Source organism: Oncorhynchus keta, chromosome 23 (genome assembly GCF_023373465.1).
Source record: "Oncorhynchus keta strain PuntledgeMale-10-30-2019 chromosome 23, Oket_V2, whole genome shotgun sequence".
In the NCBI taxonomy this organism is placed as follows: domain Eukaryota; kingdom Metazoa; phylum Chordata; class Actinopteri; order Salmoniformes; family Salmonidae; genus Oncorhynchus; species Oncorhynchus keta.
In genome coordinates this window covers 19,160,352-19,175,590 of record NC_068443.1, presented here as the reverse complement: position 1 = coordinate 19,175,590, position 15,239 = coordinate 19,160,352, and the positions used below count along the sequence as shown (strand labels likewise).

The window sequence follows — 15,239 nt, the reverse complement described above, 5'->3', positions numbered from 1 at the left end:
AAGACTAAAAGTGGTAAAAGTAGAAGCCTACAGTAAGGAAAAACTCCATGTAAAAATACAATGTATCTAGACCTTGGCCTATATCCTAATCTGACTTTGGTGCGAGTCATGTTATTCTTTACATTATCGTCTCTGGTAAACACACACTTGTCACGTTCTGACCTTTATTTCCTGTGTTTTGTATTTAGTTAGTATGGTCAGGGCGTGAGTTGGGTGGGCAGTCTATGTTTGTTTTTCTATGTTTTGGGTATTTCTATGTTTCGGCCTAGTATGGTTCTCAATCAGAGGCAGGTGTCATTAGTTGTCTTTGATTGAGAATCATACTTAGGTAGCCTGGGTTTGACTGTGTGTTTGTGGGTGATTGTTCCTGTCTCTGTCTTTGCACCAGATAGGACTGTTTTGAGTTTTCACATTTCTTGTTTTTTTGTAGTGAGTTGTTCATGTGTACCTTAACGTATTAAAAAGAACCATGGACAATTACCACGCCGCGTATTGGTCCTGTGATCCGTTTCGCCTCTCCTCTTCGGAAGAAGAGGAGGAAATTCATTATAACACTATATCAAATAAAATCTAAATGTATTTGTCACATGCAAAGGATATTTTATAACTATTAGATGACGCTTACCTGACACATTTTTCTAAATGAATGGGTCATGTGAAAGAAATGCTATAACCACCCTCCCAGACACATCTAGCTAAGTGGATGGGTCACTATTGTCTAGACATGTACTGTACACACGTTCATGAAATACAATAGATGGCCGTAATCACCACCAGACACACCTGGCTAAATTGATGGGTCATGTAATCATCTGGCAAAGTATTTTGTTTAGACATGTAGCTAGCTGGCTAAACAATGAAGCCACATAATCCCAACTCATACTACAACCAATATAAACATTGTCATAGCTGTAGTATGAATCTGCAGGTAGCTAAAGCGAACCAACTAGGTGCAATGTTAGCAGGCTTACATTAGGCTCTAACTAGCAATCCAAATGGAGTTCTGATTAGAATAATATTATGACACAGATCATACACATGCTAGCTAACAGTACACTTTAGCTTGCAAAGAATATGACTTTCTGACACAATTAGAAACGTATAAAATCTGAAAATGTAGCTATACTCTTACCCGTCCGTATACATGGATGAATGCTTCACAGCAGACTGGAACCATTTAACTCCGTTTTGTTTGTAGCTACGTCTTGTTTGGCCAGCGTTATGTCAAGTCACTTTGGTTCACACTGACTGTGGCGTGTGCAGAAAGTAGCCCATCAGGGCATCAATGTTGATGAGAAAAGACGCAAAACTATTATGGTTCTCGATGGCTAACATTAAATCTTTCAAAAAACACCATGTTAGAAAGGACTATCAACATATACTGAGTAGCTCACGTTATAGACAGAAGCATGCTACATAGAAGACCAATCCAAACTCATCTCTCGGCATGTCCAGCCCATCCATTACCTCAGCTAATCATGGCTAGTGGTAAGGTTCCTGTCTTTTTCTGTGGCTAAACCAACTAGGCTCCTAACTTAACAATTATATTCGTATTTACAGATGGAATACAAGTTCGTTATTAAGGCACATGAAAGTTCACAAGTTCCAGAAGGCATTTCTACCAAAAAACGCATTTTGATCAACAACAACAAAAAATATATTGAAATGCCTCTCCTGTGAAGTAGTGATGTGCAACATACGCCTAGCTTCCTGAAACTGAAATTAAGATCCTTCCTTTGTACAGCAAGCACCATCAGTTTATATCAACGTACATTTTATTTTTTAAGTATTTCAAATGAAGTAAATGAAGGACACATACTAACTGACATAGGACTTAGACTTTCTTAATATAGTTATAGATGTTAGATGTTAGTGCTTCATTACTCAGCCTACGTAAACTGGGGGATATCTACAGGTAACTGCCAAAATAAAGGAAACACCAACATAAAGCGTCTTAATCGGGTGGTGGGCCACCACAAGCCAGAACAGCTTCAATGATCTTGACATAGATTCTACAAGTGTCTGGAACTCTTTTGGAGGGATGTGACACCATTCTTCCAAGAGAAATTCCATAATTTGGTATTTTGTTCAGGTTGGTGGAAACTGCTGCCTCAAGTGCCACTCCAGAATCTCCCATTAGAGTTCAATTGGGTTGAGATCTGGTAACTGAGACGGCCATGGCATATGATTTACATCGTTTTCATGCTTATCAAACCATTCAGTGACCACTCATGCACTGCGGATGGGGGCATTGTCATCCTATGGTAGCCAAAATAATGGCCTGTCCAGCATTTTTATACATGACCCTAAGCATGATTGCTTAATTAACTGAAGAACCGCACCTGTGTGGAAGCACCTGCTTTCAATATACTGTGTATCCCTCACTTACTCAAGTCTTTCCATAATTTTGGCAGTTACCTGGATATCATCATTGGACATATACTATAAAAACACAACTCTTAAATATAACTTTTTTGAGAAAAATAACACAACAAAACATCAAAACTGAAAGGGTAAACGAAATTTACAGACACAGCCTTTAACGACCAAATGTTGAATCAGCTATAAATGCAGTTAGCTATGTTAGAATTGTTTCCCCCTGCCATCTAAACCAATGATGCCAGCAGTGCTGCGGCACAGTGATGTACCACATCACCAGGGAAAGGCACTGTACCTCACAGCCCCAACAAACTGCCTGTTGAACGCTCAACACACTCAGCCAAAAAACACAGGACAACCACGACCAGCAGTGCTACTTGCAGTTGCCTGTACTGCTGTCGGTAAAGCCACTGTGTAGTCTACAGAGTAGAGCTACTGTTATACTGACTTTTGAAAATAGCATCATCAACCTTGTGGCTTTACTAATAAGTTAACATCACCTATCAACATGAGAAAACCTACACGAGCATGATATTACACAGACATAAAATGTTAATGAGGATTTGCCCCCATGCGGTGCATGTACACTAGCATTCTCCTTTGGAAAACACCACACTGAAATTACATGTGAATGCATGTTTTCATTAATATAATACCCATGCCGGATACAAAGAATGGTAAAAACCTACATTTGTATTTAGACTCTCTCTGTCTCCCCTGATGATGTACATGCAGTTACTGTATCCAACATAGTTGAACAGAGATGTCAACATTACTATTGATTAGGCTTGGCAAAGTGATTTAACACATGCACTCTATCTCTCAGTGCGATGGGGCTTCAGTAAGATTCATGCATAATTGAAATGACACACATTATAGTCTACTGTAGTAAAACAATTTCTCACATAATTAAGTAAATGCCTACATTTTATGAGGTTCTTTAATAGCATTAATTCATGGAAATTGCACTGCATAGCATTATGTACCTGAGTGAATGCAATACACTGAGTGGGTGGGTACACTCTTAGAAAAAAAGGTGGTATCTAGAACCTAAAAGGATTCTTCGGCTGTCCCCATAGGAGAACCTTTTTTGGTTCTAGGTAGAACCCTTCCCGAGAGGGTTCTACATGAAACCCAAAATAGTTCTACTTTGAACCAAAAAGGGTTCTACAATGGGGACAGCCGAAGAACCCTTTTGGAACCCATTTTTCTAAAAGTATATGTATCCACAGTATGCTCTGAGCAGGGCAGTGGAATAGGTCAGAATATAATTGTGTAGGTACAATGTCTAACAAAACATCCTTGCTCTACAAATGCTATGGGAAGAGATGTTAAGGAATTTGTCTGTTTAATTTGTTCCATTATGAAGAAACATTTTTCTAGACAGTTTATTCATATCGTGGATCAGCTGTCAACATAATTTCAGCTTCAACAGGCTAGTATGTTCAATGAAGGTCACAATTATTAAAAAATATATAGCCTAGCTTCAACCTATTACAACTGAATAGGCTGTAAGGTGAGCTGCCTACACATGTGGTAAAATACAAGAATGACATGCAGAACATGTTCTATAATGAAATTAATAACTTACCAGACAGACGTGACTGAGGACCAAGCTGAAGAAAAGAAAGCCCACACTGTGGAACACTAGAGGGGGGCCCATCCCTGAGACAACCATCCCGAACCTCCAATAGTCGTTTCAGAAAGCAAGGTTGAGTTGATGCTTCAGTTAAAATGACTTAATTTACTTTACACTGTCTTCAAAAGAGCAAGTCATATTTCACTCTATCTGTCCTCTCATTATGGTCTTGATAGTGGCTTGTAAAATCATAACTATAATCTCTTCGCTTTCCCTCCCTCTTTTTAAATCTGTAATACGTTCAAACTGAGCCCACTCACTTTATTTATCTGCATGTCTGTTTTTTGTGTGTTTTTTTCTTACTTCTTCTGAAATTACATCCACATGTCAGAACTATTTATGTCGCTCTCGTTCTGCGGTGGGAAGTTCAAATGATTCTTTGTGGAGAAGAAACCAGCGCTGTATTTTTAGGTCTTTTAAATTTCCCTTCAGACTAACTTAAACACTTCAGTATGGAGCTGTGCGCCTTTATGCCATATCCCAAATGTCCTTCCCAAGAACCCCGTCCAAATGTTACTTGTTAAGTGGACAAAATCATATGAAAATGTTACTTATTATATGACCTAAGATAATTTACATATAGTGCACAAACGCATGGTTCATCATGTCATCTGTCACAGTGAAGAACTATAGACAATTGAATTGCATAATCTTTTCTCGGGAAGCCGTGTTAAAATGAAAAGTGAATCTCAAGGCAAAGCGTCATGTTAGTCATAGAATTATCAACTTTTTCTAATAAGATTCGTGCTATGACGAAACATTTTATCGTGTAGGCTGTCCCACCAGACATTAATTTCTAAACTGAATAGATGATGGACCATGCATACGAATGACCAACTATTCTAGACATTGTATCGAACTATAAAAAGTGTAACTTCATACTTATATTCATTCTATGTGGATGTATCAAATCTACAAACGTAACCATGCTCTGTTTACGCATGGTGGTGTAGACAGTCCAAGGAAATCGCAAACCAGGCTATAAAGATCACACTTACGCTATTTGTGACAAACCAAACTCTGATGCATTTCAGCTTTTTCAGAACCACCTAAATCTAAAAAGGCAGCCTCCTTTCGAAATAAATCAGAAAGTTAAAGAGTTAACCCTAATATTCAACGCGGCGCCAGATGTGAACGGCAGTTGCTCGACACCAGTTGTGAGAGTATGAAGACGGATGAAAGAGGCAGGTATTAGAGAAGCGCGTGAAAGGTTCTCATTGGTCCGCGCTCTCTTGCGTTAGAGTAAACCACGTCTCTAAAATGACATACAGTATTTTCTCACCCCTTTCCACACAATCTCCACATTCAACATATTTCTGAGTGTTGCCAGTTTATTACAGCAAACTACGCTAACATTTGCATATTTTATTGAATTTGCTATCAACAGATAATATATGGGAGGAGATGTAAAATGTTCCAGGCAAATTTAGCCTACACTGTTATTTTTCCACTAGTAGCCTAGCCATGCTGTGCATATCCTCTAACATGATATGTCCACTTTGTCATAATATAATTGTTATCGACATACATATTGTTATTGTTACTGTATTAGTACATACATTTCCAAATGTAAGTGACCCTTCATAAATGTACAATTTACAATCTTTCAAATTGCCAACTATTGTATCTTCAGCAGTGTTGAGCTACCAATTACTTCATAATGGAAGAAGTTGTAAGCTACACTAAAGCTGAAGGGTAGGTAGCATAAACTTAACCACATGTAACATCTTGATTTGCAATAGTATACACATCAAAAATCCCAATGCGAAGTTACACCTCAGTCTTTTTTAGTTATTACATAAAACCATTCAGAATTCCGAAGAATGCCGAAGTCATTTAGTTAAAAATAAAATCCGGGGGGGGGTGATGTAATATGGGTGTCATGATCATTGGAATGAATGGACCAAGGCACAGCGTACTTAGAGTTCAACATGTTTAATAAATATGCAACTCACCAAAAACAATACAGTGTGTAACTGCTTACAGGCAGCTACACAAAAACAAGATCCCACAAACAACAGGTGGTAAAAAGGCTGCCTAAATATGATCCCCAATCAGAGACAACGATAGACAGCTGCCTCTGATTGGGAACCATACCAGGCCAACATAGAAATGCAAAAACTAGATTACCCACCATAGGCACACCCTGACCTAACCAAAATAGAGAATAAAAAGGATCTCTAAGGTCAGGGCGTAACAATGGAGGAACTGACAAGCCAGCCTATTCCCTATAAAGTACATTTCAACCGGAATAACTTCCTATGTATAACTTAAAATTAAGCCAAATTGTTTGCACTCATGGCTGTACAGTACTTTCTACATTTACTGTTACAAATCAACATGCAAGATTGCTAACCAATTAGCATTCTAACGTTAGCCATACCAGCCTGCTAACGTTATGTTAGCACTACATGAGTCATCCAGTTGCTATCAACACCTAGTTTACAGCTACATTAAAGTTTTGGAAATGAATAATGGCATTTAACCAGTTATCAAATAATGTTAGCTAATTGCAATTATCTTGGCCAGAAAGCTAGCCAGCCAGCGAACTTGAGCCATTTAACCAACTAGCTATTAGCCTAACTAGCCTAGCCAACCACCACGGTTATGGTCGGCAACCTAGAGCCCAACTACTGGAGACCAGCTAGAATACAACTAACATAACACAACTAAAAGATAACCACAGATCAAAGCAAAGAGAGAGCAGAGACTTGATGGCTGGGCCCATCCAACGGTAAAACTTTTAAAAGAGTGAAGGCTGAGTTAGCTACCATGGGGGGTGGGTGGGTGTTTCACCGGTCATTGGAGAGTCAGGGAAATCCCAAATAGATAGATTCCATTTCCTGTGATCGGTGGATTGTAGCTCACCACCGTCAACACTTGGTCTGGAATGTAAATACATGCTAGCATGGTTAGTGGCTCACGTTAGCCAGCTTGAGCTAGCTACCGAGCTAGTATACGAACAGGTTAGCACAGAGGAAATCCTCCATATGATGTTCAGAAATTGTTTATTGTGGATAGTGTAGAACATATCCGGAAATAAGTTAATAAAAATGTAATAGCCAAAAACATAACTGTGTTTTTACTTATAGGAACTATGTCTTTGACCACAATGTGTGTTACATTTGTGAGTAAAAACTCATGAATCCTATCGTTTAAGAAACTACTTCTCATATATAAATCTGAAATTTAATACACTAGAAATTGCAAGAACATACAGTGCCTTCGGAAAGTATTCAGACCCCTTGACTTTTTCCTAATTTTGTTATCTTAATCCATTCTAAAATTGATTAAGTAAATAAAAATTCTCAGCGATCTACACACAATACCCCGTAATGACAAAGCAAAAACAGGTTTTTATACATTTTTATAAATTTCTTACAAATTAAAAACCGAAATAAGTATTCAGACCCTTTGCTATGAGACTCAAAATTGAGCTTAGGTGCATCCTGTTTCCATTGATCATCTTTGTGATGTTGCTACAACTTGATTGGAGTCCACCTGTAGTCAATGCAATTGATTGGACATGATTTGGAAAGGCACACATCTGTATATATAAGCTACCACAGTTGACAGTGTATGTCAGAGCAAAAACCAAGCCATGAGGTTGAAAAAATTGTCCGTAGAGCTCTGAGACAGGATTGTATCGATGCCCAGATCTTTGGATGGGTAAAAAAAATATGCAGCATTGAAGGTCCGCAAGAACACAGTAGCCTCCATCATTCTTAAATGGAAGAAGTCTGGAAACACCAATGAGCAATTGGGAAAGAAGGGCCTTGGTCAGGGAGGTGACCATGAACCCAATGGTCACTCTGACAGAGCTCTAGAGTTCCACTGTGGAGATGGAAGAACCTTCCAGAGGGACAACCATCTCTGCATCAATCCACCAATCAGTGCTTTATGGTAGAGTGGCCGGACGGAAGCACATGACAGCCCGCTTGGAGTTGGCACCTAAATAGTCTTAGACCATGAGAAACAAGATTATCTAGTCTGATGAAACCAAGATTGAACTCTTTGGCCTGAATGCCAGGTGTCACGTCTGGAGGAAACCTGGCACCAGCCCTACTGTGAAGCATGGTGGTGGCAGCATCATGCTGTGGGGGTGTTTTTCAGCAGCAGGGACTGGGAGACTAGCCCGGATTGAGGCAAAGATTAACGGAGCAAAGTACAGAGAGATCCTTGATGAAAACTTGCTCCAGAGTGCTCAGGACCTCAGACTGCAGCGAAGGTTCTCCTTCCAACAGGACAACGACCCTAAACACACAGCCAAGAAAACGCAGTAGTGGTCTCTGAATGTCCTCTCTGAATGTTGTAAATGATTGCTGTAAATGTTTTCAGTCAACTTACCTGGTCAAATAAAGGTCAAATCAATAAAAAATGACTCTAACGCTTCCCACAGTTGTGTCAAGTTAGCTGGATGTCCTTTGGGTAGTGGATCATTCTTGATACACGAGGGAAACTGTTGAGCGTGAAAACCACAGCAGCGTTGCAGTTCTTGACACAAACCGGTGCGCCTGGCACCTACTAACATACCCCGTTCAAAGCCACTTAAATCTTTTGTCTTGCCCATTCACCCTCTGAATGGCACACATACACAATCCATGTCTCAATTGTCTCAAGGCTTACAAATCCTTCTTTAACCTGTCTTCTCCCCTTCATCTACACTGATTGAAGTGGATTTAACAAGTGACATCAATACTGGATCATAGCGTTCACCTGGATTTACCTGGCCAGTCTGTCATGGAAAGAGCAGTTGTTCTTAATGTTTTGTATACTCAGTGTATATGGCTGTTCTACATATACTATATGGTGTTAATTGCCTTTATTTAAGCATTTATGTAATTGAAAACATATTATTTTCTACAATAACGACATGGTGTTTGTAAAACCATACTTGTACTCATTTGTTGGCATATTTCTACATGAGGAACAACCATATCGTTTATATAGATTCTGTATAGATTTGTGAGTCAGCACGTAGACTTAACGACGCCACTAAGTGCAATGTCGAACAATATTGGTTCATTGATTGGTTTTGTTAGAGGAACATTTGTATCTATTGCAGTACTCTTGCACTGTTAGAATGTCACCACATTCAGGTGACAAATTAAAAAAATGTGCCTACTGTGTTTTTTTTCTTCTTTCAAAACCATGAATAAACAAGACTATCAACCACCAATGTGTACAGAAGCCTTAAAGGTAATGCACTCAAGAAGAAAAATTGGTCAAGTTCAGAAGATAAATCGCCCTACTGCATGTACTGACACAACCATTCATCTTACTGCTTACTCATTAGAACAGATAGACATAGCGACAAGGTGATGTGTGTGGTGAGTAGATTGATTTGGATTAAGGCGACATCTAATCCATATCCATTATACATGGGAGAGAATGATGCTTCTGTGCCGCAGAAATGCTCAACCGTATATCACACTGAGAGAGATTGTCACACAGCATAGATTTTGCATCTAAGAGTATCTCGCCACTCCTATGTGCATACGCTATGCTTATGAGATATCACATTTTATACAGTCTCTACAATATGTAGTCTTATGTTTCACATTTTATCTAGCTTGCAGTCCTCCTGCAGGAGTTAAACATTCATTTAAATTGTCATTTATATGCATGAATAAGCACATAATTAAACATTAAATTGCAACATACTCAATAATGAGATGCTTATGTTTTGTGTGCTATGCCGTACTCCCTCTAACCTTACCGTTGCTGGTGTCCCACTGGCTGGATGAAACAGGGTGGCATGCAGGCTAATTTGGATGATAATACTTTGGTTACAGACTAGGACATTGGAACAGCCGGTTGTTTTTAGCTGGTGACATCTGAGAAATACTGGCCTTGTGTATGTATTGTGTATGCATAGGGAAAACTGCTCTAGAGAGCAATGGAGGCTGCCGAGGGGAGGACGGCTCATAATAATGGCTGGAATATAGTCAAGGGAACAGTATCAAACACATAAAAGACGTTGTTTCCATATGGTTGGTACCACACCATTGACTCTGTTCTAGCCATTATTATGAGCCGTCCTCCCTCAGCAGCCTCCATTGATAGTCTCACCCAGTTGAATCACAATACTGTTGTGAAATACTTGAACTGTATAATAGAATATGTACTCTACGAAGAAAATATAAAGGAACATGAAGTGAATTATTGTAGCTGATGTCATTCTAACTGACAGTTTATATAGCTCAACATTGGACAGATAGAAGGAACAAATATGCATGATGAAGTATGCATTATTATCACATACTGATACGAGCAGAAAGAACTCAAGATATTTGAAATAACATATACAGTACATGTGTGCTAAAGTAAGAACTTTGTGCATAACAGATAATGATAACAATTCATATGATAATAATATAACCATATCAATTAAATAAGGCTACTATTATGCAAAATAGTGCAGAGTGAAATGGCAATGGACTTCATATTTATGGTTCAATCCTTTACAAGCAACCCCCCCCCACCCCCAACACACACACACACACACACACACACACACACACACACACACACACACACACACACACACACACACACACACACACACACACACACACACACACACACACACACACACACACACACTCACTCACTCACAGACTCACTCAGACATTCAAACACAGACACAAACAGAAAGGCAGACACACACACACTCACTCCTGGTGACCATCAGCGGAATGGATTCATTTCAAGGGGCAAAAACAAATCTACTTTGAAACAAAAGTATACACTTCACCACCATGGATGGCTATGGAAATAAAACAGATGACACCGCACCATGTCAGATATGAAGTTCGAAATGTATTTGCCTCCCAATATTACACTTTATTTACATCACAGAAGACTGAAAGACAACAAAATCATGAAAAATGACAAATATTAATAACGTTCCACTCATGAGGCCACTAGGTCATTTGACTGCAGGAAAGTATTGAACAGGTCAAGAGGAGTTAAAACCACAACAACTATCTAATGAACTCAACTTGTCACTAGAATTTGATGCTTCAATACCAGATGACCCCAAGAAAAGTGTTTTTACATCTACATTCAGTGATTAAAAGCAGCAGATCTAATCTAGCAAGCCAGACTGTAGTTTTTAATTTGCTGTGCAACACAAAGGGAAGACTGGAGAACAAGGTTCCAGCTAAACACTACACTTATTTCAGCACTCCCCTGAATTGGTCTCCAACAAGTTATTGTTTTCTTTGACAAAAATATAGTTTTTATTTTATGTATGCTTCTCTTTTTTGGGTTTGTAAGGCCTCTTTGGACAAATTAAAACCCAAAGTCATTAAATGCCAATGTGTGGTTGGGTTTTAGGGATGTGGTTGCGAGTGGAAAGAATTTAGACAAGGGCACACTCCATTGATTGAACTCAATTAGTTGATGGACCTAGCTAGTCTGGATACATTGGGTCAAAAGTTCAACTCTCTGTTGGACTGCAATGTCCAAACACAACCCATTACATTCACATGTATCTTATACCAACTCTCAACCAAAATCATTGAGTTGGCTGTATATTTGACACATTTATGGTGGCTGGGAAGCACCCTTAAACCTAATCTAGATTATACCAAATGTTTTGCAAGTTTTTTTTTGCGATATTGTTAGAAAAAGTTACAATAACTTTTTTGTTGGGACACCTTAGTGATGACAGTCATGAGTCAGCGGCCCCGAAAGTGTAACATACAGACTCAATCTGGGAACACAGTTGGGTAGAATGGGCATTGTAGATAGAATAAGAAATAGCATGGTGCATCTCCTCCTGAGCATCTTGCTTTGCTTAATCAGTTGTATAGATGTCATCTGCTTGGTGAGAGCACAACATTCACTCCTATGTAGGCTATGCCTTGTGATATGCCTGAAGTGAAGGGGAAATGATCAATGATGTGGAAACTCAGAGAGAAAGAGAGAGAGAGTGGGACCCAGGTTAATGCCCCAAGCTGCACAATGTGACACAAGGCACAGTTTATTAGCTTGACAGACAGACTCGTAGCCTTTTCACTTTAACTTCTCATCATCATTGAAGAGTCTATCTATATCTATATATATCTATATATATATCTATATATATATCTATATCTATATCTATATATATCTATATATATATATATACATACAGTATATCAAGAATATAGATGTGTTTGATACCTTTATCACTTTATCACTTTTGTTGACTTGTGGAGAAGGATGTAATCACAATCAAGTGATTTTAAAATGTTGCGTTCCAACATTTTCACTTGATTCTTTAGTTTCTTCAAAATACGACCTCCACTATTGTTTTTTTTACCTTCTAAACATTACCTTCTGATCCAATCCTCAGGCTTGAATTTCACAAACTTAAGCATAATGCTTACTACAAAATCAACAACACGTAGATGACGTACATGTTTCCCAAACAATATATACTGAAAGAAAATTTAAACGCAACATGCAACAATTTCTACAATTCTACAAGAGTTACAGTTCATATAAGGAAATCAGTCAATTGAAAAAATATATATTAGGCTCAACCATGGGTGGGCCTGGCTCCCAAGTGAGTGGGCCTATGCACTCCCAGGCCCACCCATGGCTGCGCCCCTGCCTGGGGAGACATGCCCAGACAATCTGAATGAGTTTTTCCCCACAAAAGGGCTTTATTACATACAGAAATACTCCTCAGTTTCATCAGCTGTCCGGGTGGCTGGTCTCAGACGATCCCGCAGGTGAAGAAGCCAGATATGGAGGTCCTGGGCTGGCGTGGTTACACGTGGTCTGCGGTTTTGAGGCCAGTTGGATGTACAGCCAAATTCTCTAAAACTATGTTTTGAGGCAGCTTATGGTAGAGAAAATAACATTACATTCTCTGGCAACTGCTCTGGTGGACATTCATTCCTGTAGTCAGCATGCCAATTGCATGCAACTTGAAACATCTGTGGCATTACTCTACACATAAAACTGTGCATTTTAAAGTGCCTTTCATTGTCCCCAGCGTAAGGTGCACCTGTGTAATGATCATGCTGTTAAATCAGCTTCTTGATATACCATGCCTGTCCCCTGTCAGGCAAAGGAGCAATGCTCACTAACAGCAATGTAAACCAATTTGTGCACAACATTTGAGAGAAATAAGCTTTTGGGACATTTCTGGGATCAACACTTTTCATGAAACATGGGACCAACCCTTTACATTTTGCATTTATATCTTTGTTCAATATACATTATGTAGAAGTTATAGTAAAAGCTCATGGTCCTCCAGTTTGCTTGCATCCCTCTTGCATCCACTCTAACTCTGTGAAAGAAATATGAGGTAATCAATGGTAATAAACACTTCATTACAGTATAATACTTTGGCTTTGGCTTATCTCTCTAATTATGGTTGAATTATTGTTCCAGGACAACAAACAAGTTGGGGAAACACTCTCTCTGAACGCAACAGAACAATAGTTTACTGCCGCCCTCCCGCATCTCAATCTAATATGGCAGCAATCCTTATTTCCTTGACAGCTCAATACTCAGATCTCCCAACGGCAAACTGAGAAACAGGAAATAAGATCCAAGCCGGATAAGGAATCTCACAATCTTCTCCCAAGCTGGAAAAAACAATATGTGTTTCAAACAAACTGATTACTTCACAAATTGATTCTGGCAGCCTATTCTGTTGATCTTAACGTATCAATAATTGATTTTCACCCAACAACCATTTTCCTCACATACTTATAGAGGTCAACTGTAGCCAATGATCCTTTCACTATAACTACACTTGACTATATCCAAATACTGTATAAGCAGCAGTATTAATATGGCTAGGGAGAAGCATTAATATGTTAATTTGGGGTAACTAGCCCCCCTAAGAACAATATCCAATTGCTGACACAAAAAAAGCAAAGTTTGGTCAAAATTAGGCATGTGGATGATGGAAGCAAACAAACTATGAAGAGAAATAAGTGGCCTCAGATTACACTTTTTTTGTTATTTAAAGTATCTTTGGGCTCCCCTAATGGTTAATGTAAAGCGTTTATAGATCTAACATAGATTATATATATATATACAACTTTTTGTAAATGACAAAATATTAGATCAACTTACCTCAGAATCGTTTTTTTTATATTGACATAAAAAATGTGGATGAGACAGATAACCTTTTTCGTTGAGCAAGAGTAGTGGTAGCTGTGTAGGTTCCTCAGAGGTGGAAGGGGAGGACCACCCTCCTCATTGAATTTCAGCAAAATAGTGAAACAAAAAAAAGTTAGCCTTTTTAGAAAAAACTATACTAAATATATTAACTTCACCAAATAATTTATTTAAACACTGTTTTGCAATGGTGATCTACAGTAGCCAGAGGACAGCTAGTTTCCGTCCTCCTCTGGGTACCTTGACTTCAATGCAAAACCTAGGAGCCTCATGGTTCTCAGCCCCTTCTATAGACTTACACAGTAATTATGACAACTTCCGGAGGACATCCTCTAACCTATCAGAGCTCTTGCAATATAAATTGACATGTTGTCGATAGAATCAGGTCTGTTCAAAGCTGGTCCGAACAATCTGATTCACTGCAGCCGATGTGAGTAAAACATTTAAACGTGTTAACCCTCGCAAGGCTGCAGGCCCAGACGGCATCCCCAGCCGCATCCTCAGAGCATGCGCAGACGAGCTGGCTGGTGTTTTTACGGACATATTCAATCAATCTTTATCCCATTCTGCTGTTCCCACATGCTTCAAGAGGGCCACCATTGCCCCTGTTCCCAAGAAAGCTAAGGTAACTGGGCTAAACGACTAGCACTCACTTCTGTCCGTCATCATGAAGTGCTTTGAGAGACTAGTCAAGGACCATATCACCTCCACCCTACCTGACACACTAGACCCACTTCAATTTGCTTACCGCCCAAATAGGTCCACAGATGATGCAATCCCAACCACACTGCACACTGCCCTAACCCATCTGGACAAGAGGAACACCTATGTGAGAATGCTGTTCATCGACTACAGCTCAGCATTTAACACCATAATACCCTCCAAACTCGTCATCAAGCTCGAGACCCTGGGTCTCGACCCCGCCCTGTGCAACTGGGTACTGAATTTCCTGATGGCCGCGCCAAGGTGGTGAGGGTAGATAACAACATCTCCACCCCGCTGATCCTGAACACTGGGGCCCCACAAGGGTGCGTTCTGAGCCCTCTACTGTACTCCCTGTTCACCCACGACTGCGTGGCCATACACGCCT

At 39.4% G+C, this 15,239-nt stretch overlaps 1 protein-coding gene across 12 annotated transcripts in view; it reads right to left on the bottom strand.

Annotated features, from left to right (window-relative positions):
- The window catches only part of LOC118401950 (parathyroid hormone/parathyroid hormone-related peptide receptor-like), a 63,480-nt gene extending 58,313 nt beyond the window's left edge, over positions 1-5,167 (bottom strand). For all 12 annotated transcript variants that reach the window (XM_052476740.1, XM_052476742.1, XM_052476745.1 and 9 more), the window contains exon 1: positions 3,971-5,167. In XM_052476740.1, the coding sequence (XP_052332700.1) occupies positions 3,971-4,057 (87 nt within the window). In that variant the 5' untranslated portion in view covers positions 4,058-5,167. The remainder of the gene's footprint in view (positions 1-3,970) is intronic.
- Positions 5,168-15,239: the final 10,072 nt, after the last annotated feature.